The sequence below is a fragment of the Rhinolophus sinicus genome, chromosome 17, assembly GCF_057876585.1.
Source record: "Rhinolophus sinicus isolate RSI-liver-muscle chromosome 17, RSI-T2T, whole genome shotgun sequence".
Taxonomy (NCBI): domain Eukaryota; kingdom Metazoa; phylum Chordata; class Mammalia; order Chiroptera; family Rhinolophidae; genus Rhinolophus; species Rhinolophus sinicus.
In genome coordinates, this window is record NC_142517.1 from 30434372 (window position 1) to 30461342 (window position 26971).

Here is a 26971-nt window from a genome sequence, read left to right on the forward strand (position 1 = left end):
TTGGGAGGAACTTTTAGGTGATCATCCATAAAATAAAAAGTTACATGGAAAGGAAATGTTTTTACCACTAAGTGTTTTATTGTTTTTATTTCAGGTTTGATTTGGCAAACTGTAACTTAAATGATGAGCACGTCAACAAAATGAACTCAGAGAGAGTCCCAGATGTGGTAAGGCTTTGGATGTTCACTTGTTTCCTGTGTTTAAGAGGATTAATGTAACTATTACGGGTCAGATGCACTAGTTCACATTTTTGAAAATATCAAATCAATTTAGAGGTTTCTTCTGAAATTGCAGTTAAGGTATAATAGCAGAAGCCTTCATTTTAAACCATTTTTCTTAGTGGGGAAACTCCAAAATTTTATTAGTTTTTTTGTTGCTCTTATAATCAGATTTTCATATTTTGTCAAAATGCTTGATACTATCTGTAGAGAAAAAATAAATTTGCTGTGAAAATTGATGATCTTTAGAATTTATTCAGGTTCATTCTTTTAGGCTCAGCTTATTTCATGTATTGTTCAGGTAAGAAGGCATTTAGAGTTAAACCATTTTTCCTGTTTGAATATAATTGCGGTTGAAAATGATTTTCACAGTAGCAAGTCTTAGAGAAAGAATCTGACTTTTGAAAAGAAACCTGTTAAACTTTAAATGAGTTTCTAGAAATCATGTACAACAGTGAATGTGAAATGTGAAAGACCCTATCTTCTGCATGCTTAATCTTTTAAAATAAACATTAATCTCTGTGGGCAAAAATGAAGTCATGGTATATGAAGGACTCCTCACCACCCAGTTATGCTTTTATTAATTAATAAATTAGGAAATAGAAATCTGGTTTAGTGTTAAGTCTAAGTAAGTATTTCTAACAAGGTCCTAAGAGGAGATGAAGATGGTCTTACAGGATTTTGTATTGTATAAAATTATTTATTCATTCCACAATTTAGTAATCTGTTCTAGGACATACAGTTGTGAGAGAGATACATAGTTATATAAATGCTTATTAGGAATAAAAGGGAAGAAAAAGTGTCTGGAATGTTTCAGAATGATTTATGTGAATGGTAGCTAAAAACTGAATTTTGGTAAAAACTGAATTTTGTGGTAAAAAATCACCACAAACCTAAAGTTTTTGGTATAAAGAAAAAGTTTTCAATCAGTGGAAAGTTTCTGTTAGGAAATTTTAACAGTTGTACAAATAATTGCTTAATGCATTCTCATAAAACATTAAGTACATGGAAAAAAATGTTCGTAAGTTCTCTTGACACTGCTTTTTGATCCCTCCCTACTTTTTTTCCCCTAAGAACCACTGTCATCAGTTTGGTGACTTTCTGGCATTCTTATAACCTTTCATTTTTCAACTTTTTGTGTTTTGAGGCCTTGTTACCTAGTTCTCACTTTTGTAACTTTGCAAATGTTTTGTTACTTTAGGTATTAATCAAGAAGAGCTATGACCGTACCAAACGTCGGCGTCGTAGAAACTGGAAACTAAAAGAGCTTGCAAAAGATAGAGAAAATATGGATACAGATGATGAAAGGTCCCACTTTTCTTTAAAACTAATTAATATGTGTCTGAAATCCTTATGATAAATCTTTGTGGTTTTTATATTATAAAGAAATAGTCATCACACAGTTGCTCCTTGCACTCAATATTAATTTTGGATTCTTACCAACGTGTTAATAGAATCAGTATAAGAGGATATAATGACATTTAACACAGATTTAGTTATTTCCTGGGTTCTGACTTGACAGTTGCAGTGTTATTGTAAACAATTCATTTGATAAGTCAAAATACAATGAGTAATTACCTTGTGGATATCACAAATATCAAATGAGTACTTAGGATGGGATAAAAAGAAAGCAGTTCATTGATACCAAATGTGCTATTTTTCAAACAACTTAAAGAGTAATGAAGATACTGTGTTCTAGATAAGGGTATTGAATGATTCAAAAAAATGTCTTAAAAGTATATGTATTTCAACTTAGCCATACGACTTTTTGGGGAAGGGGTAAAATAGGAAGGGGTGTTCACATTATATTTAAATTAACATCACCTTATATTTAATTGTATATTTCTTTGTCATGTAATTTTGAAAGAAAAGATTTTTTAAAAATCTGTCAGAGTATTTATCATCCATATTTGACCTGCAAATTTTTAAAAGATTTTAATACTTGCAACACATTTATCTTGTGCTGAAAATGAAGAAAAGATAACTTCATAATTTCTAGGTAAAGGTGAAATGTTTAAATGTTTCTTCTTTAGGCAATACCAAGATTTCCTTGAAGATCTTGAAGAAGACGAGGCAATTAGAAAAAATGTAAACATTTACAGAGGTTGGTGTTTTAAGAGTATTCAAATTATATCTTTTGTGTATTGATGTATTCCCCCAGAATGAGTGTTTTGGTATCTTAAACTTTGATTCCATAAATGACATTTATTGAGTGTGTTTACAACTGTTCTAGTTAAACATTTATTTTTTTAAAAACCCCAAATCTTGCAGAACAATAAAATTTATTAAAATGTTTGCTCTGCCACATTTGATATCATTTGCATCCTAGTATGATCCCCCAAGTTGTTGACCCGTTCGTTAGTGGATATTTATTCATATATTTATGCAGTTCAGTCATTTAATGGATGTTTAAATGCCTGCTGTAGGTATGATACAAGAACTGTGGATGTAATATGGTTAAGTAATAGTAATGGTGGTGGGGGCAGGTATTTGCATATTTCCTTATTTGTATTTATTTGAAATCCTTGTATTTTTTCTTAGATTCAACCATTCCTGTGGAAAGTGACACGGATGATGAAGGAGCACCTCGAATTAGTCTGGCTGAGATGCTTGAAGACCTTCATATTTCTCAAAGTGCTACTGGTGAAGAAGGTGAATCGATGATGACATAATGAGATTTTGTTGTAGATGGTTTCCGCATCTGAAGGCTCAGGATGTTGGACAAAAGAACCCTTATTGTCTATCCCATCTGTGCCTCAATATTCAGAGAGGAAATATTTAGGTTTAAACGTGAGGAAATGACTATTTTGATTGCTCACTCAAAAGTGCTGAAAAAGATTGATGGCTTTGAAATATTAGAGAACAAAAGATTATGGAGCGTATTATTACTGATATTTAGGCAATCTTTCATGTGGAGTGTTATTGGTTTGCTTTTTTATGATACAAGCATTTTCACATACAGTAGTGCTAGATTTAAAAGTTTAAAAGTTATGATTCCTTGCAGATTACCTGAATCTTCAAACATGAAACAAGCTTTTACATTCTTTTTATATTGATTGCTTTAGTATTGTAAAAAAGCATATGAAGAATCATTTTTAATATGAACTTGTTACGCACTTTAGATCATTTTTATGTCCTTGGGGTAGGGAAGTTGGGATTCAGTTTATCACTGGACATTCATGAGGAAAGCTAATCTTTTTATTAACATCCTCAAAAGTTGTTGAATTGGAGGCTATCTTAATTTTTATTGCAGAAGAAAATATATTTATTTGTGGATTTGTAGCAAACATAGACTGATTATTTAAAGACTAAATAACAGTTTGTACCTTAGTTATTTTTGCCTGTGCTAGCAGCTTAGGGCCATAGCTGCTTATGTCATAAAAATGTCTTGCTATCACTTCAAGGATTTTGCTTTCAAAATTTTGCTTTACAAATTGAAAAGGAAGGAGTTTTCTCTATATAAGTTTCTATTGAACACATCACCATCAAAAAGAATATTAGAGTCCAGCATATAGATAAATAATAAAAATGATCTTCATGCTTTATAAAACCATGAATCAGATTTGAATAGGAATGCCTTCCACATCCTTGAAAGAAAAACACTAGCTTGTGTTTTAAAGTGTTCTGAGAATGAAATATTAAGATCCTGTTTCAATAAGCAAGATCATACTTCCTAAGTATGCTAACTAAGAGCTAACTTAAGAATTTTAGATATACCACTGATTAGGGAAATTGAGTAAGTGCTGAATGGGACATTTTCCTTTTTTTAAGATTGGACTCCTTAGTTCTTAAGTATGAATAAAGGCCAGAACTTGCTATAATGGCTCCTTTCTGTCTGCATATTTAAAGTTTCACTTGTGGTCTGTGTTTGCCTGTTCTTTGTCGAGACGAAAAAGCATGAAAATAAAAATATTCTTCTCCATTTTGTGTGTCATTGAAGTGATTGCATCAGTGTCATAATTAAATGACAGACTATCTCATGCAGTTTTTCAAAGTGGAATTATGTTATTTAAGTACTTGTCATGTGATTTTTCCCACTGAAAAATATAGTTTCCCACTAACATTATTCAGTCTTAACTCGTCTTTGATGTCATGTCTTTCTGAGTAATGAAACCTATTGGTTGAAATAAGGCTGTGACAAGGCACAGGAATGTAGCCAACAGAAAAGTCGTTAGCCATGGCTTGCACAGAGTTCTACAGCCTTGATGAATCTTCCGTTTTTAGAGTATAGTTTTTAGGCGTATGGGTCCCAAAATACTCTTGTTATGCCCCATCACTGGTACAATTTGGGAATGCTGGTATTAATCAAATTCACAAGAAGCTGATTATAGCCTAACTTTTATAAATATGAGTAATTTCTAAGTCATTGTGATCAATTATCTTCTTTTGTAGTGAGATCTGCACTTGAAGCTGCTGTTTTATAGGCAAAAGTTAGCTGATGGGCAAGGAAACAGTTGAGGGAGAGAGTTGCTTGTGTAATTGAGATGTTTAACAGCATCGAGCTAATTCCACAGTAGAGCCCAGAACTTCAGGCTGTGTGCCGGACACACCTACCTGTCAGTACTGAGTCAGTGCCAGAGTTTGCTCTAGACTCTTTAATTTTAGTAAATGTGTTCGTGTTGATTTCATCCTTCAGATTACTTCATCTGTTATTTTTAGCCCAAGGGACATTCACTTTTTAAAATTATTTTTAATTTTGACATAATTTCAGACAAAGAAAAGTTGCAAGAATAGTACTGGAAAGAATTGCTGGATACCCTTTATTCAGATTTGTCAAATGTGAAAGCTTACCTCGTTCGTTTTTTTTCTCTATTTTCTCCTGAACCATTTAAGAGTAACCCTAAATATTTCAGTGTTTCCTCCCCCATCCCAAAGAATTATTACATAACCACAGTGCGTTGATCAAAATCAGGAAATTAACACTGACACAATATTGTTACCTAATTGAGGACCATATTGAGATTTGTCAGTTGTCCCATTTATAAAGTCCTTTATAGAAAAAAATAAATGTTAAGATTGTGCATTGCATTGTGTTCTCATATCTCTTTAGATTTCTTTTATTTGGACCAGTTTCTGAGTTTTTATGTTTTATGTAATTGACATTTTTGAAGAGTCCAAATCATTTATTTTGTAGAATGACCTCAATTTGGATTTGTCTAATGATTTTAGGATTTTTGTTTCCTCATGATTTCTCATGGGGTAGTCCCTTTTAGCAGGACTACTTGAGAAGTAATGCCAGGTTGTCAATGCGTTGTATGAGGAGACGTGCTATCACTTAGTCCAGATGTTTGCAGACTTCCTTATTGGTTTTCTGTTTTAAGGAATTAAAAGATTTAATCCTTTACAATTCTTATTTTCACTTAATTTTTAAAAATTCATTTTTAACTTACAGACAGTGAAATTTACTTTTTGTTTACAGTTTTCTACTTTTTAACACTTACAGATTCATGTAATCACCACCACAATCAAAATATAGAGCAATTCTGCTAGTCCCTCCAACAGCCTAGAAAATGTTGCTATCCCTGTTTACAAACCCTTCTGCCTCGTTAAACCCTGATAGCTTCTGATCTATTCTCTGATCTTATGATTTGCTTTTTCCAAAATATGTATATTAAATCATATAGTATGTAGCCTTTGAGTCTGTTTTTTTTCACTTAACACAGTGTACTTGAGATTCATCCAAGGTGCTGTATATATCAAGAGTTTGTTTCTTTTTATTTTGAGTAATACTGTATTGTATGGGGTGTACCACAGTTTTTCCATTCCCGTCATTGAGGCACATTTGAATTTCTAGGTTTTGGTGATTCGGAGTAAAGCTGCTATGAACATTTCTGTATAGGTTTTTATTTTTTACTTGTGTAAATAAAAAACTTTACTTGTTGAATCCTATAGTAAGTGTATGTATACACATTTAACTTTACAAGAATCTGCCAAACTGTTTTCCAAAGTGGTTTGTGCCGTTTTGCTTCTCACCAGCAGTGTGTGATCATTTTAGTTACTCTACATCCTCACTACTATTCGATGTCACTTTTTTTAAGCCATCCTAATAAGTGTATTTTGTTGTCTTTTTGTGGTTTTAATTTGTATTTTCCTAGTGGCTGATTATGTTGAGCATATTTTCATGTCATCTGCATGTCTTATTTGTTATCTGTATGTCTTCATTAGTAGAACGGCTGTCCAAGTCTTTTGTCTGCTTATTAAAATTAGGTAGTTTTCTTATTGAGTTACTTTTTTATTTTGATCTCACATTGTCCCAGAATTGGTCGGTGGTTATCCTGTCAGTCTGGCTCCTCTGTCCTTTTGATAAGTGCTTGTCCATACATTCAGTCTTGTTCATGGATGCTGGTATTTTAATGTAACTCTTTGGGCAGGGTTTGGATTTCCCTGGTTCAGGCCCCATGTGCAGTCTGTTCTTGGCTTATTTTCATGATAGGGATCAGTTTACCTAAAATAGACCAATTTACTTAAAAATAGGCCAGCCTCAGTTGACTCATCCTGTGAATTAAGGAGTCATGAAATGGCATCATAAAAGACACATATGTAGGCTATTCATCGCAGTTTATCAGTCTGTCACATGTCGAAATTTGAGCAGTGAAGCAGGGAGCCTTGATGAAGGCAAGAAATCAGTCTGAAGATCTCTTTGAACTTTAAAATAGTGTAAGGAGAATATTCCATTTTATTTCTTTGACTGAATACATTTTGAAAGAACTGCCTTATTGCCTAGGGAAGAGGCATGATTCCGGATGCCATCTGGTAAAACAAGATCTCTAGTATTTAATAAAAGTTATTAAGAGTAGGTTTGGCAGCTGCTTTGTTTTGTAGAAGCGTATATGTATTGTTTTATCTGCTGGAGGTTTAGTTTTATTGGTGTTAGCATTGCAGTGGTGTCACAGTTTTCTTCTGACACAGTTTCACTAAGTTACGGATATTTATAACCCACTTCATAGCATTGTTGTGAAGTACTTTAAGATAATATATGTACTAGCACCAGTAGTGTAATTCAGGGAAGTTGTGCTATATAGAAATAAAAGCATATTTTTGAGTCACCTTACCTGCCTCTTGTTAGATACGTGACTTAAACTTTCTGAACCTCTCTCCTCATCTTTTAAAAAGGAGTCATACTGTTTACTACACAGAGTATTAGTAAAATTCTCAAGCACAGTCAGTATACAAATTGTAATTATTCAATAAATAATACTGCTTTTAAAATTTATAAGCAGTTTTAGTGTTTCGTATTTAGGTTGCGAAAAAACAAATCTTGTATGCATTCACTTAGAGCAGCATAGAGCTTTTTCTAGAAAATGAATGGCACAGAGAACTGTAAAGACAGAATCCTGAATTACCCATATTCTCACTCTAGGGCGATTATAACAGTTAACATTTTAGAATTTTTTCTTTTTTAATGGACTTTATTTTTTAATAGGTTTAGATCTTCAGAAAAATTGAAAAGATATTAATAGTAGAGTTCCCACATATGCCACACCAAACTTCCAGTATTACTAACATTTTACATCAGTATGATATATTTGTTATACTTAAAGAGCCAATATTGATATATTATTACTAACTAAAGTCCATAGTGTATTTAGATTTCCTTAGTTCATATTTAATGTTCTTTTTCTTTTCTAGGATACCCCATTACAATTAATTGTCATGTTTCCTTAGGCTCCTCTTGGCAGTGGCAATTCCTCCAACTTTCCTTGTTTTTGATAATCACAGTTTTGAGGTGTACTGGTCAGGTATTTTGTAGGATGTCCCAGTATTGGAATTTGATGTTTTTCTCATAAGACTGGGGTTATGGGTTATTGGGAGGAAGACCACAGGCAAAGTGCCGTTTTCATGACATATCAAGGGCACATACTGTCAACATGATTTATCACCGTTGGCTTTGATCACCTGAGTGTGAGGTAGTGTTTATCAGTTTTCTCCACTGTAAGGTTACTCCCCCCCCCCCCATCCATACTGTACTCTGGAAGGAAGTCACAGCCCACACCTAAGAAGTAGTGATCATGCTGCCCCTACTTGAGGGTGGGATATTTACATAAATTACTTGGAATTCTTCTGTATGGGTGATTTGCCTCATTTACTAATTTGTTCAACCTTTTATAGCAATATGGACTCATGCATACTTTATACTTTGGGTTATTATCTAATGCTACTTTATTTTATTGTTTGAATTGTTCTACCTTTGGCCATTTGAAGCTTTTGGTTGGTTTCTTGTGCTCCTTTGCCATAACCACATCGGGGTTGTGTGTTTGTGAATTGATTTCATTCATCCCTCCATCCCTCCCTCCCTCCCCACAAAAGGGTCAACTTTTTTTTGTAACTGTTATTGCTGATACTAGCAAAAGGGAAGAGGATATTAGGTAAGGAAAAAGAAGAGGGGTCCTCATTTTATGCGAGGTTATTACTAGGGAGAAGGCAGCTAACAGAGGACTAGCAATTTTCAGTCTGACAGTCCAGAGAGACTTGTGTTAGGAAATTAAAAGCAGATTTTTCCATTAGGAGTATTCAGAGCTGGGAATGTTCACTATGCTCCTTTGCTGTCAGTTACTTGGGAGTAAACTGAAGCTCAGGAGTTGGGTGAAGGCTTACTGGTTTGGGGAATGGAATCACCTAACAGCCCCTAGCTTTGCACTGTGACCTAATGCAGTGATGATAACGTGGCCAGTGTACTATACTCCCCACCTCATTCTGATTTGAGAATTTTCCAGTGCAAGCTAGAATAATAGAAATGTGTTTTTTAAAGAGAATTTTTAAAATTGTGATACGACTTGTAATACTTCTTTTAGTTATTTAAAAAAATAGTTTGTGATGCAAAACAATCTAATGTGTTACAGGTCTGATAATGTCTTTATCTGATCTGGTGCTCCCTGCTGACTAAACCGTGGGAAGCTTAGCATCAGGCTGTATATAGTATGACATACGGAACCGCATATAATTTTAGCCCAAGCACGTGAATGAATCTTCCAAGAAGGAAGGGAGGCCGGTCATGTCCTTTGTAGTATAATTGTTTTTCATATTTTCCTATATCTAAAGCATGAAGATACAAAATAAATGTTTACTTAAAAGGCCCACAGGCATTATTTAGCTATGTTTACCATACAGTCAAATTTCTTTTATATTGCATCATGTGGAAATATAATTTTACTATATCGTGTGCTTGTGAAAGGAAGTATAGAGTATAGTTAAGTGCATAGGCTTAGGAGCCGGATGTACTGGGTTCAAGTCCCAGCTGTGACCCTCAGGCAAGTACTTCTCTGACTCAATTTCACCTGTAAAATGGGAATTCGGTTGTTTAAAATTGTGGGGTCCTAATATGAGGTTAATAGAAAAGCAGTTATTTTTCAGATGGTCTATATTTTCTATTGATACAAAGTAGCTAGAAGTGTAAAAAGGAAGACACATGGGACCGGAGCGATAAAAAGGAAGGTGAAGGGTGACCTCTAAGATCGGAGGCTGCAGATGCTACAGCCCTTGAGTCAACGTGCTGCTGAACGGCAGGCCTGGGTCTGCCGAGGAGATGTCACCTAAGCAGAGGGGGCTGCCCCTGCCCCAGCTGCTCATCTGGAGCCACTCCATTCCTCTGGCAGCAACTGTCCCATGCAGGGAGTCAGAGCCCTTCTGGTCTTCAGCTTCCTCTGTGTCCTTTAGTGCTTAACAGGAAGCCACCTGGCAAGACAGCTTAAATATAGTTGGTGTCTCCCAGCCCCACATGTTCAGAGAAGCACATAGAAGAGCAGGTGGGGTGAAAACGCGGAAGTAACTGTGCAAAGCCTTCCTGCATATGCATGTGTCTTCTATACTCAGTAACTGGCTGACTAGGAAGGCGAACTCACAGGGGCTTGCGCACAGCAGTGGAGGGAGGCATCTGTTTTACTTCTTGTTTTTAATGCCTTTAGATTCACCAAATTGAATTGATTATATTGATTTCATGGCATATTGATTTATGGCCCATGCAAATCATCATGCCCATTCTTTCCTCCCATCGTCACCCCTGCCAACACAATACTGCACTGAACATCCTCATCCCTGTTTTACTGATCTGTTGAGAGTTTCTAGGATATATACCCAGTGTGGTAGGCAGCCTCTAAAATGGCTCCCAGTGTCCCCTGCCTTCTGATATTCATGTCCTTTTGTAAAAAAGTATAATTGACGTGCAACATTATGTTTGTTTCAAGTATACACATAATGATTCACATTTGTATACATTGCAAAATGATCACAGTAAGTCTAGTTACCATCTGCATGACCTTGCTTAATCTCCCTTTAATGTGGATTGGACGTACTGATTCCCTTCTAATGAATAGAATGTGGCAAATGGGATGAGATCTCCCGTCTGAGATAGTTCACCAAAGGTTTGTGGCTTCTGTCTTACTTGCTGTTTCTTGCTCTTTTCTGGCAGAAGCAAAGGGGTGTGTTGTGAACTGCTCTATGGAGGTCCATGTGGCAGGGAACTTGCTCTCTGACCGAAAGCCAGTCAGGCCCTCAGTCCTGCCAGCAGCTATGTAAGCGTGGCAGGGATGCTTTCCCATTTAGCCTTGAGGTCACTGCAACCCCAGCTGACCCTTGATTGCAGTTTTCTCAGAGACCCTGATTCATAGGCACCCAGCTAAACCACATTTGGATTCTCAACTGACAAACAAACTTTGAGATAATAAATGTTTGTCATTTTAAGTCTCCAAATCTTGGGGTAATTTGTTGCATAGCCATAGGTAACACACCCAAGAACGTGATTATTGGGTTGTAGGATATTTGCATCCACACTTAACTAAGTACTGCTAGATTTCTTTCCTATCAGCAATACTTAAGGCTTAGCTTCCCCATGCTGTCACTAGCAGTTGCTAATATCAGACTTTTTAAATAATGTTTTACCAACCTACCAGGTGTAAAGTAATACCTCACTTGAATTACTTGATGACATGCTGGGTATCCTTTCATATCCTTTTTTGGTCAGTGCTGCTTCATGTTCTTTACTCTTTTTTGTTTTTTTCTGTCTAGTATTGATTTGAAATGTCTTATATAGACCCTTGTTGGTTTCAGACATTGCAAATATCTTCACTCGTTTTGTTACTCGTTAAATTGCCAAATAATGTCTTTCATTAAACAAAAATATTTAACTTTGATGTAGTTATAACTATAAACGCTTTCTCCCTTAAGTTTGTTCTTTGGATCTTGTTCATGCAGGACCACTGGTATCTATAGTTTAGATTTTTCAAATGAATAAAAGTCTTCTCTAAAAATGGTTGGATAATTGATTTGGGTTTAAAAATACGGACAAATGCTGTGCTCTCTTGTTGCCCACTTCATCTGAATTTGCTTTGCAACACTACTGTCAAGTGCTTATTCTACCTGTAATGGAACAACCCATTCACAAATCTGGATGAAGATGAGGTGTGGCCATGTGGTAAGTGAGCTGAGTTAGGTTGATAGAACCTAGTAGGAGTGAACTGATTCATTGGTCCCCAAGTTACAGAAACTATACAATAAAGTATGTTGCAAAGTAATAAAAATACTATTTTCTACTTTAAAAAAAAAAAGAGAATATAGAGCCCCCAATTTTTTTAAACAATAATTTTAGCTTTAGTTAACAATGTCCACCAGATGGCACCAATGCATGAAAAGTACAACTGAAAAGTCTTTATAATTAAGCTCCGGACCTCACCTGTTTTACATATAAACACAAAGTAGTGATTTTATAATCGTAGACACTGTCTTAGGAATACAATGACCATGTAAATCAAGGGAAGACTGTAGTATTTTGTTTTGTTTAGAGCTTTGCAAAGAATTGTTCACTCTTTCAGAAAAGCAAGCCATGAGCACATGCCATTGGTTGTATCCGAGTTGCTGATACAGCACAACTGTGGAGACTGAAGCTGTCATATTTGCCATGGTTCTCCATATAGATGCAAGCGTCTGACTACTTACGTCTTTGGTTTAGCCATTCTCAAGCATTTACATACGAAAATCCTATCATGGTGGCATTGGTCTTTTTGTACATTGTGTTTGTGTAGGACATACCTGAATTTGTTTTAGGAGGGTAAAGGAGGTGTTACAAAGATATGTGTTTGCAACAAGGGCACAATGTATGTGACAGGGTTGGGAACCACTGTCCAAAGTAGAGAATCTGGAGAATTTTCTTAACCCAGCCTTTCCTAAATTAATATGATAATAGAATATTTTGTGTAACATCTGTTAACTTTAGGGAAAGCTATACTAATGCAAACCGTGTCATTAATGAAACTTTATATGGTACTTTACATTTCTCAAAATGTTTCCACATGCCTTAATTTTTTTATGAGGTGCATAGCACAGGTATTCGCGTTCTGTAGATGAAACAGAACCAGAAAGAATTTAGGTGACTCATTCCTAGGTCACTCAGAGGTCTGTGACAGAGCCACAGATGAGAGGCCTGACTCCCTTTCTCCTACATCTCCTGGCTCTGAAAGTTTGCCAGTCCTAGCAGACTACTGGCCACTCCTCCATGCTTCTGTAGCCGGGGAGTAGGCAGACAAGAGGTCAAACCCTGCACTGGGACAGCTGAAGCATTCTACAGTAAGAGGCTGAGTCCAGTCTGAAGCGCGCCAGTTTCTTATTTCCCGATTCCTACTAATTGCTGCTTGCCTTTCAAGGTCATCACCTTTCGTGTATCTCTAGATCAAAACGGTGGTCATAGGAAGGGAGCGAAAGTGAAACTGCAGCTCACTGGTTAAAACCACCAGATAGAAGGTGGAATTTGTGATTTAGCATTGCTTTGTATTACTGTGTTTTTCCATTATCTTCTGTTCTTCCTGGGGCTTTAGTTGGTATTTGCATAACCAATTCTAGTTGAGATCACAGGCCTCTTATAGGATGTCTTTATTCTTAAAGGGAAATAATAATGGCTGATAGTGCTTAGTACATACCAGGCATCATTTTAAGTGCCTTATGTACGTACATTAACTCATGTAATATTTATTTATAAAAAACGTAATGAGGTGGGTAATAGTATTATTTCCATTCAGATGAGGGAACTGAGGCCAAAGAGGGTTAAATCGCTTAATAAAGGCTGCACAGCTAGTCAACGGTAGAGAAGTGTTCAGTACTTTGCCCCAGGTCTTACACCTAGTAAGTGGCTGAACTGAGATTTGAACTTGGGAAGTCTGGCATCAGAGAAAAGCCTATAGATTACCAAAGAGGAACAGACTGGGGTATACTCAGAACATGATAGCAGAGTCTCGTGGTTTTCTTTTTGGATGAGTGTTGTGAGAAAATTATTGAAGACATAACCAAGTTGGAGCTTTGTTTTTTGAAATCTACAAGGTGTCTTAGTATAAGAGGTCTTAGAAATAACTTCCTTTAAGTCTCTTCATTCAGGTTTCATAGTCTCTTGAATTCTAGCCATAAAGTATCAGACCTTTGAGTTTTCCTCTGGCTCAACTGTTAGAAAGATACAGTATTCTTAAAAGACGAACGTATTAACTAATTGACACACAAGTATCAGTGACCTAGTAGTTTTGAGCGAAGCTCCAAAGAGGTGAAGCGAGAGCCTCCTGGCCAGCTAACTTCTTTCTTCCCTTCCCCATTCCTCCCTCTGCCCTTCTTTGGCTTTGCTTATAGCTGCAATCCAAGTGATAGCAGCAAATAACAATAAAAAATAGATTTAAAAAGAGGAGCAGGACATTTTTAGTGGATGCTTGTTGCCAAGTTTCATTAAGCTCTTTTGCTGGGTTTGCCATTTGTCTCTTTGTGATTTTAGTGTAAATTTATTACCCATCCAACATGTGGGCCATTGCTTCTCTTCAAGCTTGTGCTAATTAATAAGAGACCAGAGCTGGAACTCAGACAAGGCGAAGCTACAGGTGGAACACTGGGCGAGAAAGGGGACGCAGATCCTGTCCTGAGATGGTGGTGACCAGAGGTGAGGAGGTGTGGGGCCACCCAGGAAGGGCCGGAGCCCGGCGGGCGTGTACCAAGGGCGTGCCTGCTTGCTCAGGGTTGGGCACTGGGCACTTGCCATACGATGGTAAACAGGTTGAGCACCTCACTGGCATCCTTCCTGGTTCCTGACTTCTGATTTTAGAATAAGGCAATATATGGGATTTCTTTTTTTTTTAAATTAAATTTATTGGGGTGACAATTGTTAGTAAAATTACATAGATTTCAGGTGTACAATTCTGTATTATATCATCTATAAATCCCATTGTGTGTTCATCCCTCAGAGTCAGTTCTTCTTCCATCACCATATATTTGATATGGGATTTCTTTAAAGTCTCAGTTGTGATGAATTGTTCCTCAGAACTCCTTAACAGCATTTCTTATCTACCCTTCACCTACAATTATCCAAATTGTGATTTATACATGTACAAGCCTGGTACAAAGTTCGTGTGTTTTTACATTCCTCTTACTACATGCATCATAAAGAAAAGAAATATTGGGATGATTTGTTTCAACTGCTACCAGAAAACATTTCCATAAAGTTAGTAGTAGGTGTTAAGAAGCTTTGAATGCTGAACAGCCAGCTACAGGAATTTGTCACCAGAGATACACAGATGGAAAGCACCTGACATGAAATCTGGAAGTGGCTTAATTAAATGAGTGGATGGGTCACAGTGGTTTTCCAGTGGCCACATCGGACCAGGGTGCGGAAACCATGGGTTTGGGAATCAGCCTTCTGGGGCTTGACTCCTGCTTTGCTGTGAAGCCTGAGGAGGGGCAGTTACCCTCTCTGTTAATGTCTTCCCGCCTACCTCACCGGGAATTATGTGCATCATAAACAATGATGAATGGGAAAGTTTAAAATACTGTCGTTACTCGTTAGTTCTAGTTCATAATGTGAATAATTTAAATAAGGCTCGTTTTCCCTTAGCAGTTGGATTTTTGCTGTTATTATAGTATGCTATTAATAATACTTATTTAATGAACAGAAACCTTGTGAATTTGTCCACACACAGCAAGTGGCGGCTGCAACTGGAGCCCTGATGAAGTTCAAGAGGACATGACTCATTCATAGTCTGAGGTGCTTCCGTGGGGCCTTCAGCTCACCTGCATTCAGTGCTACTTGGGGTTTCACTTCCTCTTTGATTTTTATGTAACTAGCTTCTTGCTCAGTGGACTTGCTATTTTCTAAATAGTCAAGAGAGACAAATTTCTGATGGTAATACATCCCCACAGCGTCCTTAGTGGTCACGGACTTTGTTTTCACATGGACTTCTATATCTGGGTCCCAGCCTATATCCATAGGTTGTATAGGTAGCTGTAGGTAAGGGGGTGTCCCCTCGTTTATATCTGCACCCATATGTGTGGAGCATCCTGGGTCTCCAGGGAGCCTCTGCTCTCTAGTGGCCTCAGGAGCTGGGGCAAACGCCACAGGAGGTGCCTGGGGTGACCACAGAGAGCCAGCCATTCCCTAAAGGCTCAGATGGTTCCAAGCCTTCTCTGAGGCACCATGCTTGTCCATCTTGGTTCTGACCCACTTAGGCAGACTTAGATTCCCAGGGCCTGCTCAGAACAGCCCAGAAACGCCCTAAAGGAACCTTAGAACAAATCAGTGTCCTGCGGCATCTTCCTGGCTGAGCTTCGTGGACCATTGGCCTACCTTGGGGGACAACTGCTGTTGTCATAGCCTTCTGCTCCCAACATACGTCTGCACATTCTCCTGGGACCTCTCCAGGGTGCCCTGGACCCTCTGTGATGGATGCTTTCAGCAATTAGGTCTGCTGCCAGGGACAGCAGCAGGCCTGAACCTCACTCTGCGTTAAGGCTGGGGACGTTCCTCACAGAGTCCTGTGTGGGCACTTTCACTCTCATCATTGTTAAGTTCCCTTGAAATACTGCTTCCTATTTCAGAGCCCAGCTCAAATGTCACCCTTTCCCCACATAGGATCCAAACTCAAACAGACTACATAAAGTGCTATCTGTGTGCCCATAGTACTTTTCCATACCTCTAGGGAAACTCTTCACACACAAGCATCTAAAGTGTGTCTGTGCTTGAAGGGAGTTGTAAACTTCTTGAGCCTAATAACTACGTGGAACTCAATTCATCTATTTATATATTTGCAAGGCCTCACACCATAACTGGGGCAAGACGTGTTTAATGACTTAAATTTCTTTAAAGGATAGTAAGATGGAGATCAAAGACAATACCACTCTTTCCCTAATTATTTTAACAAATTTATTGAGAACCTGCTAATATGTTAGATACTGACATGCTCTGAAGAGGCATTTATGAATACGACACACTTCGTTCTTATCTCAGGGAGCTTGTAGTCTTCTGCACTTTCATGTCTCAGTCTCTCAATTCATTTCTGCTGCCCCTGACAAATTGGTTGTTGCTGCTGGTGGTGGGGAGGTAAGCCAGACCCCTCTTTCTTGCTCACCCAGTATATGGAAAGGTTTTGCTGCTGGTGGTAGAAGCAGCAGACAGGATGGCAGAGCTGTGCCCTTCTCCTGCCTGTACTTGTCATCATTGTAGCATGTCCAATTATTACTTAATGTTGCCCATCTCTCCTCAAGGGGAACTAGGTGAGCTCAGTGGCAGTCTTGCGTGGCTGGCTAATGACAGGTCGGGTCCTGGGAACCTAGGCTTATCTCCTGGTGTAAATGCCAGCATGGATAGAACCAGGGAGTAAGGAGGGGATCAAATCGGAGAAGCCAAGTCCATTTCAGATCCAAAGGGCAAGAATGGGATGGACAATGGGTAACAAATTTGCAAGTTTAGAGGCAATATTGGACAGGGAGGAAGTTGGGAGTTGTAGGAATGGAGCTGGAGATTAAGAATTAAGTGGTTGATGGATCCAAGAGTTTGTGGTAAACAGAACTGGGTTGTCCAGAATTTTCTGTTCTTGAATTTCTCAATTTGCTGAAAGATACAGGGCTGGGCTGTTTGGGGAGTGATGTCACGCTTATGGATGAATGAGGTGTCCCTCGTTTGTGTCCCTCCCCTAAAACAACAGTTGGGCACGTTTGCCTGTGGGAGCTGTGTGATCCAGCACCACAGCCGAGGGATCCGGGGAGAGCCTCGCCCGCCCTGCAGCAGATAACAGTCCTATGAACCCTGGTCCCTGCTGGGGGCCCTCAACGGCCCTGGAACTGGCTGCAGCCCCTCTTGGCTGCCGTCCAGGAGTTCCTGAAAAACCTTGTCTTAGACAATGACCTATGAACAAGGGAGCCTTTGTGGAAGCACAAGTTCCCAAAGGGGAAGTTCCAACAGACCACCGAAACCAACAAAAATATGAGTGTGGATGCATTGGAGTGGGAAAGAGGAACAGTTTGGCTTCTCCCTCATCACACCTCCCTCAGGGTGCTACGGCTTAGCACCAACAGAGATCTTCTCAGCCTGTGATTTTCCCCAGGGGGGAAAAGGAGAGGGTGTGAGGGAGCCCCTGGCTTTCCCAGCGGCAGGAGCACTGCCAGCAGGCTGGTTTCTCTCTCACCTCATCAGGAGCATGGAGTCAATAGCTGCACGACTGCGGGACAGAAGAGGCTGTGAGAGCAGAAAGATCTGAAATAAACTAACTTTGCACCTCTGGAACTAGAAAAAAGAGGAACAAGCTAAGCCCAAAGTTAGAAGAAGGAAGGAAATAATAAAGATCAGAGCAGAAATACGTGAAATAGAGATGAGAAAAACAATAGAAAAGATCAATGAAACCAAGAGCAGGTTTTTTGCAAAGATTAGTGATGCACTTCCGAGGTGTTCACCAACTAACGCAACTGTGGTAATGACTTTGCAATAAATCAATACCTTATACACCTTAAACTTGTACAGTGTTAAATGTTAATTCAATGGTGCTCACTTCGGTGGGTGCAAAAGAAGAACCTTAAAATGTAGTCCTGGGCCCTTGAAGACGCTGTAGGTTAACGATGAGAGAAGAAACACACTTAAAAAAAAATGGTGTAAGATGAGACTGAATTTAATGAAGAGCTAGAGGGCGAGAGTAAAGGCCCAAGTGGAGAGCGGTTGGTCAGTGTGAGCTGAGGGCAAGGAGGCCCTTGGGAGCCGCCAGCAACCTGTGACATCTGTTACTTCTCCCTCATGTCGGGAACCTCAGTGAGGGCTGTGCTCAGGCCAGTTTACAAGAACGAAGGTAAAGAAGCGGAATGCTCAGAATGCAGCCTTCGGTCAGCATTCTTCTTCTGAATACCTTATGAAGAAACCTCATTTGTCATGGAACTGTTCCTGGCTCTCGAGCTTTCGCCATGGGAAAGCCCAGAGCGCCCCAAGCCCTTTTGTTTGGCCAAAGGGGGGTACAGAAATGGCCACTGCTACAAGGCTGGCGTTTTACCACATGTGCATGAGTGCGTCAATCTGTCTGCCTTTGCGATTGGGAGCCTTTCCCAGCTCCACTTGGAGCTTGACTCACCTCGTTGGCCTCTGTTGCCCTTTCTGCGGCACGTTTTCTGTTCTGCTAGATTGCTTCTCATGGGAGGTTTGGAAAGACGGCCACTCACCACGGAGGCCTGTGCAGACACGTAGCTAACTCTTAGTGCTAAGTGGGAGCCCCACGTGTCCCTGGGGTCCCTCCCCAAGTTCTGCTCATTGAACACTTGCCTGTGTATTAGGGAGTGTGGAATGTTTGAGTTCCTTTGGAGCATGAAATAAGATGTTCTCGTCAATCACTGGCTTTCCTGTCAGGAGAGAACTGGATAATAAACCTGTGACTTATTTGCACTGGCTCCATTAAAGACCCGACAGAGTGATGATTTGGTTCCAATAATGCTTTATTCTTACTCCGCTTTGATATTTATCTAGCTGTGCCCCTGCTGACAGTGACTCTTCATCACTGATTTTTAATTCACTCCGTGGGTATAAAACAGCACATGTCACCTAAAATCTCAATGGAATTGCTTTTGTCACACAACATTTTTGAAGACTTGCAAAGTCTTTTTTGAATTATCACCAGAATATTGAAAAGTCCAGACAACTTACAAGTTCATTTTTGACTTACTGACTTGCCCTTATACCGTGTTTCCCCGAAAATAAGACCTAGCCAGACAATCATCTCTAATGTGTGTTTTGGAGCAAAAATTAATATAAGACCCAGTCTTATATTATATAGAGCGAGTCTTATAGTAAAACAAAACCGGGTCTTATATTAATTCTTGCTCCAAAAGACGTATTAGAGCTGATTGTCCGCCTAGGTCTTATTTTCGGGGCAACAGGGCATGTGTTTCAAAGGGACCCTGCAATTGGCTGCACAAGTATAGTGATGAGTTTATTGGCCTCCACACGTTTATCGGGTGTCTACTCTCTGTCCTGCTCTGTTCAAGGTGTTGGGAATAGAGCAGTGAATAAAATAGAAGCCTGCCTTCTCCGAATGGAGGAGACAGACAAAAAGCAAAGGAAGTAAAGTAACTGGATATCTGAGCATGAGAAGGGCTCACGAGGAGAAAAATGAATTGGGGCAGAGGATGTAGGCTGCTAGTTTTGGGGAGACAGTCGGGAAAGCATTGTTGTTTCAAATAGTGTTGTCTGGAAAGGCCTTGCTGAGAAAGTAACATTAAAGCAAAGGCTAGACGGACAGGAAGTGAGTCGTGTATAACTGGGCAGGAATGGGCCACGCAGAGGGAGCCGTGGGCTCAGGGGCCCTGAAGTAGGAAGCATCTGCTGTGTTCCTATGTGCCACACACTGTTCTAAAGGCTTTACATCCATCATTTCATCTCATCCTCCATGTTTCCCCGGTTCCTGTTTATAGATAAAGAAACTGAGGCACAGACAGATTAAACGACTCGCCCACAATTACTCGGCTGGAAAGTGGGGGAACCCAGGCGGTCTGGCTGCAGAGCCTGTGCGCTCAGCTGCTCTGCTCTGCTGCCTGGTGTCTACTCTGTTGGTGGGGTCGCACTGCACTGTGCCGCTCTGCTCAGGAGAAGATGTCTCCTGATCGTAATATGGATATTAGTCTGCGTGTCTTGGGCTGCTGGTTTCTTTCAATCTAATGAACGCCATCATCTGCTAATCGCCGATCATGGTTTTACCCTGGCCACCGAACAGTTAAGGGTCCACTCTCACTTCTTTGTCTCTCTTACTTCGTGTTGTTATGTTTTGTCTATCATTATAAACTACCTTATATCCTTTTAGATGTAGGGAAGGATGAATGAATAGAAATGCGTTTTAAAAGAAGTCTCAGGGTCCTTAGCAGCTTGGAACCGGGAAGCAGGCAGCCCTGGGTCTGAGAAAAGCCACCCGTCCAGCTTGGCCTCGCACAACTGGGATTCCCTTTTCTCTGTTCTCCCAGACGTGGCCCCTGTCCTGTTGCTTATACTCACGGTTCCCTCTGGAGCTGATGGGAGAGAAAAGAAGCAGGCTTCTCCCTGAAACCCCAGCTCTGACTACTGCAGTCCACGGAGCAGTTAGCAGGATGGACTGGGCTCAGACAAACACTTCCTACTCTGACCATCACCTACCTGGGGTCCAAGTCTTTCAGCACCTTCATCTGTAAAATGAGGATCAAACATAGGGCCTAACCCCTGGAGTGCTGCCCAGTAACTAGAACCATGTTCGCACATACAGAGCATAGCCCAGCTGGTTACATAGAAACACTATGGAAACTTCAGCTGTTATTATTTAGTTACTTTTCTTTAATTAGAACAAACAGAAAAACCACTGGGCTTGGTTGGTATCTGGCTGTCCATTTTATCCTGTCAAATGCCCGGTGGGGCCCCTCCGTGGTATGGATCCCTCACATCTTGGCTCCCCAAATGGATAAGGCCCATTGGAAACAAAACAAAACAAATACGACTAGTGAATAAAACCACAAAGCTCTGCCAGGTTTCAAATTACTAAGAGCCTCAGTCATGCTGTAGGTAGATCTTCATAAAGAGGACGCCGAGGAGAGGAGCTGTGTGGTGAGAGCCTCTGCTTCGTAAGCTCGTCTCCCTCCCCTGAACCTCTTTCAGTTGCTCAAGAATAGTCTAGGCTTCTCACGAAATTGGCATTGACATTTTTAGGATTGCTTCAAGTTCTGCAAGAAGAAAATGATCCTGCTAAAGAGGCTTAAGAACTCCAATTAAGTATATTTTAATTAATTGTGTTAGAATAAAAGAAAGACTTTTTCAGACAGTGCATATGTTTGATAACTTTTTTTTTTGGGTCAAATAGGAATGCTGAACCCTGACGTTTGTGGAGTGTCGTGGTGCTGTGGGAAGAACATGGGCTGTGGGCCCAGCCCTCGGCTGTGCAGCTGTAGGCTGGGGGAACTTTGGTCTTCATCTGTAAAATGGGAATGACACCTACCTCACAAGACTGTTGAAAGGATTAAGTGACATGCCTGTGGAAAGCGCCTCGCAGGTAACAGACTTTCAATGTTAGTCTGATTTTCTGAAGCCTTTTCTTTAATATTTTGCTTTCTGCCACATACTTAGAACTGCTTAATTATTCAGGATTTTCACATCCAGTTTATGGTTATCAAAGCTCTTTGCTAACAGCTCTGTCTCCTGATGACTTTTAACATTGCAATGTAACTATCAGTCTGTCAGTTATCAGAAATAGCAGATGATTCAATATCAATATTGGTAAAGGCCTTGGTAAAGTGGTTTTATGAGAAAGTCTAAAACTATAGTTAAAATGAAGCTTTATTTTTTTTAAAGTTTATCTTGGACACATTTTATAAGTATATAGTTTTCTGATTTTTAAGGTTTATTTTTTCTGATTGTGCAATTATAAAAATATGAAGATCAGAATAAAACCACTCATAATCTTATTGTCCAGAAATAACCACTATTAACTTCTCATTTATTTCCTTTTTAGATGCATAGTTAAAGAACTAGTTATATGACTTTATCCACCTGAAAGTGTATGATAAGTACTTTTCCATATTGCTAACATTTAAATTACTTTCATAATGGATACACTGTGATCTGCATATTCATTTTCCTGATTGAGATAGATTTTCCTAATTGAGCTCTTGCAAAGCTTTTCTGCAAGAAATGTTTTTGTTTTTGTTTTTTTAAAGATTTTATTGGGGAAGGGGAACAGGACTTTATTGGGGAACAGTGTGTACTTCCAGGACTTTTTTTCCAAGTCAAGTTGTTGTCCTTTTAGTCTTAGTTGTGGAAGGCACAGCTCAGCTCCAGGTCCAGTTGCCATTGCTAGTTGCAGGGGGTGCAGCCTACCATCCCTTGCGTGTTCGACCGGCAACCTGGTGGTTGAGAGGATGCGCTCCAATCCACGAGGCAGCTGAGCTCAAGGTGCCGTGTTCAATCTTAGTTGCAGGGGCGCTGCCCACCATCCCTTGCGGGACTCGAGGAGTTGAACTGGCAACCTTGTGGTTGAGAGCCCACTGGCCCACGTGGGAATCGGACCGGCAGCCTTCGGAGTTAAGAGCATGGAGCTCTAACCGCCTGAGCCATCAGGCCGGCCCTGCAAGAAATGTTTTTGATTGTAAGCCTTTGTGTGCAGTCCTGATTAGTGCCTGAGGATAAATTTCTAGAAGTAAAATTACTGGGTTAATCTTAAATATCTATTGCTGTGTAACATGTTCTCAAAACTTAAAACCTAGTCACTTAAACCAACAGCAATCATTCATTTGCCTACAGTGTTGCCATTTGGGAATAATTTGTTTCTGCACCATGTGATGTTAGCTGGCTGAGGTGATTTAATAGGAAATAGCTTTGTCTATTTCCTATTAAATTGACATGATTTTCGTAAGTCTGGCAGCCAATACATTGGTCTCAAAATAATGACATATATTATAATAATATACCTTGAACCAATGTCAGTTTTACTCATCTAACATGTCAATAGAAACCCAGGAAGTAATATGATTTATTAATTATCTTCATTGTGGATGGACTGAACCAGAAAACAATGAGATAACTTCATCAGAACAGAAATGGGAGAACAAAATTTTATCATCATCCCTTAATTTTCTCTTTATCTCTTAGTTGTGTGGCAAGTGTGTTAACTTCCCCTTTTTTTGAGCCTCAATTTTTTAACTGTGAAATGGGGATAATAACAGGTATCCCGTGAGGCTTAGAGAAGATGCTTATGAGGGAGGGGCCTGGCATAGGCAGGGCCTTGTGTGGGGTGGGCACCGTCATTATTTGCCTATTGCATTCTGCCTCATGAATCAAAATGACCTTACTGCTAGACTATCAGAGTAAGTTCTCTGAATTGCTTTCCAGGCCAGAATTTGGGTTGTGTGAATGCCGTTGTTTAGCTCTCTTCAGAGTCCGTTGCTCACCGGTAGGTGTTTCGTCCTAGTGCGTTGCATTGTGGTGCAAATCAGGTGCCTTGTCCCAAATGGTCCATCACTATTGTCAGGCCACAGCTGGAGCAAATATCGGTGGGATCACATGACATGCTCCTTGATAATGTCTCTTGGGGAGTTTCTCAGAGCAATCTGGTGTCCAATCTTACCACTCTGAGAGTTCCATGCTAGTATTATGACTAATAACACCTTTTACTTAATGGCACTTGACAGTTTTCACAGGACTTTTGTTTTTGTCTCCTTTGATCTTTACAGCCATCCTGGGAGGCCTGCAGGTCAGGTAATATTATTTCCCTTTTATGCATAAGAACATCAAGGCTGGGAGGGGTTATGACTTGCCCAAAGTTATAAAGCTGTTATAGTAAGTGCCAGACCCAGTAATAGATGGCTCCTCACAGGCCCCACCCAGAATTTTCCTATTGGATCATATGCTGCCTAACTTTCCACCAAGGACATTGCAGCAGGTGGTCTTAGCATGAGGAGATGTAGAGGATGCATGTTTTTTCTGTCTTCTATTAAATTGAATGGAAGAGTGTAATAGTCAATGTGGACTCTGTGTCTTTGTCTGCATTTGGATTCTGGCTCCATCGTTTGTTGTGTGCCCTGGAGGAACTTAGTTAACCTCTCTGTACCTCGGTTTCTCCATATATATAATAAGAATAATACCGGTACCTAACTCACAGGATGGTTGGGGGTTCAAAAGAAACCATCTATGATGAACACAATGCCTGGCACCCAAGTAACCACTAATTAAAACTCCTGTTCTTACTGGGTGTGATCTGAGAAACTGACAGCTCACCTCCCTTTACAAGGTGTGCACTGCTTGCTTTTCACTGTGTCTGGGACTTCAGGCATTGGTTTCAGGAGGGCTCTATTGTAAGAGAAGGGTCTTCCATTGGAGAGGCAGCCGTCCTCTGTTAGATTATCACTGTTAGATTATCCCTGAGGGGGTGGAGCACAAGACAGGTGAGTATCGATTGTTTCAGGGAAAAAAAAAATCACCCATTCACCACAGTTAACATCTTCATGTATTATTTGCCTGTCTTATATAACTTTTAAAAAATTGGAAGAGAAGGAGACCAGAATATGCCACCCCCAAATATGCCATTTGGGCTTATTGATTGTTTTGAATTAAAGTTACTTAAGAAACAGCCAGTGCAAGAAAGACACTCTGACCCTTTTTTGTCCCCCTGAAAGCAAAAAATACATCTCCCATATGAAAGGTACCTTCCCTGTACCAGGAGGGTGGAAAGTGTCCCTGTCACCAGAGAGGGAACTTAGGAGGTTGTATAAACAAAGCTCGTTAACTCTTCAGTAATTTCCTGCCCCAAGCCCAGACTCCTTTATCTTGTCAGTGCTTCACAAATTCCTCCTTTCTTTGTCTTTTCATAAAAGCTGCCTGCTGAGGGCATTTCTTTGAGTCTCACATTTTTTTATGGGGCTCCTATGTATGTACAAAATTAAATTTGTTTTTCTCCTGTTAATTGTATAATGACTTTTAGGGATTTGCTTTCTTCATTCATGTTTACATTATCTTTCCATCTCCTGAGTAATCCTGAAAAATATGCTTTCATGGTTTCACTGGAATCCATATATGGAGATGATATTATTTATTTGGTATGTGGGACAGTTAGATTTACTTTCCTATTATATACTGTAAACACACTTTTACAAAAATCTTTGAGATCTTCTCTGATTATATTTAAAAAATAAATTCCTAGACGTAGAATTGCTAAATTAAAGAGTGTATTCAGCAAATGTTGCTGAACTGACCCCTAGAAAGTTGTATCAATTTACTACTGCCACCGACAATATATGTGAGTATCAGGGAGCAAATCTTTCAAGGCCTTCCACATTTTCTTCTAACCAACTTTCCTTTCCACCCTTTATTCTGAATATATTCCTCTATGAAGCTTCTGCTTCAGACCTACGCTTGGTTCCAGCTACACTGTTTTGTTCAGTATCTCTCAAACATTCTCCCTGGGTACTATCTCTGGACCTTTTTCTGGAAATGTTTTCCTCTTCTTCATCGCTGAATCATAGGTTCTTAATTCAAGTCCCAACCCATCTGCAAAAACTTTCCTGATTGTTCAATTTAGTAAACTACCCTCCCTCTTCTGAAGTCCGTCCACCTTCTATTGTCTGTGCCACTCATTTGTCTCTCATCACATGCTGCCTTATCTTGCGAATTGTCTTTTTATGTATGCCTGTGTTGCTTTCTGAAGGGCTCATGTAGTATGAAATTACACTTAAAAACCCTTTCTATTGCTCGTAACATACAGAAATGTAGCCTTGCATAAGTAACTCTGTTGTGATACACATGATATATTAATATATAGTATAAAACTCCAATAAGAAATCATAATGAAAAATTAAGTCCCTTTTGGGTAACTGTCCCATCAGATCAAACCCTCCCCACTGTTCCAGTCACCAATGAAAAACAGGTTTCTCTGTCAGGGCGTCCCAGACAACCTGGAGGCTAAGATCCCAGCCTCCCTGAACCTAAACCTCCTTTGTACTACGTTTATCGAAATTAAAATGACAGGGACTCTTTCCCACATACCTAGCACTTAAGGGATAAATAGCTGGATCCGATTTTAAATCATAAAGTTATGAGAAGGGTAATCTGATCAGTGGCTAGATTCCAAAATCAAAGTCAATTTGACAAAAAGTATGTGTATACTGCAGCATAAACCTAAATACCAGTCTTAAAAAATATTTAACCTGATTGATATAGGCAATCTCGATACTGTGAGTGATCAGAAACGACAGCTCTTTCAAGAAATGCTGAGTTTGAAAACATGTTAAATAAGTCACATTATATAAATAAGCAGCTACGTGACGCAAACATCTGCTACGAAGCTGAAAATTCCATACTTTCATGTTGCATGTAGAGGTAACAGTTGTTGCTTCATCATCACTAGATCATTAAATTATCTAATTACATTCCTGTCAAACTTAGAAGACAACGTATACGAGAAGATGGTTAAAATCGCTGTTGGTACTGTTGTACAGTTTATAGAGCACAGTGTACAGAGTATGTCATCCTGCTGGAGTAGCGTGACCACACCTTTAGATGGGCGCTACTTGTGCAGATGAGGAATTGGATACATGAGGAGATGAAACACTTGGTTCAAGTCATGCAACCAGTAAGTGGGGTCTTTCATTCTCATACCAGGTCTGTCCGGCTGTCCATCTAGTTCCCCCTCAGCTATAACTTGCACTCCGACTGCACATCAGGAGCAGGTTTCACCTTCAGGGGCCTCACCCCTGCCTCACGGCTTTGCACTTTCTGTTCCCTCCACCTGGACTGTTCATGCCACAGGCACCCACTCTACTCACTCCCTTACCTCCTTCAGTTCTCTGCTCTGATGCCACTTTCTTTGTGGGCTCTTCCTTGGTTATTTAAAGTAACCAGTTAGCCCCCAAACCCAGACACTCAAGAATTTCTTTCCCTTTTTTTTGCTTTATTTTCCTCAAGGCACTTATCAGCCTCTGATATATATTTACTTGCTAACATGCCCATGTAAACTCCACAAGGGCAGGAATAAACATTCCTAATA

The 26971-nt window shown here is 39.6% G+C and overlaps 1 protein-coding gene across 4 annotated transcripts in view; it reads left to right on the top strand.

The window, feature by feature from the left end:
- Positions 1-4140, top strand: part of NMD3 (NMD3 ribosome export adaptor) — a 95711-nt gene extending 91571 nt beyond the window's left edge. For all 4 annotated transcript variants that reach the window (XM_088794378.1, XM_088794379.1, XM_019731931.3 and 1 more), the window contains 4 exons: positions 95-167; positions 1420-1526; positions 2252-2322; positions 2760-4140. In XM_088794378.1, the coding sequence (XP_088650504.1) occupies positions 95-167; positions 1420-1526; positions 2252-2322; positions 2760-2890 (382 nt within the window). In that variant the 3' untranslated portion in view covers positions 2891-4140. The remainder of the gene's footprint in view (positions 1-94; positions 168-1419; positions 1527-2251; positions 2323-2759) is intronic.
- The last annotated feature ends 22831 nt before the right edge of the window (positions 4141-26971 follow it).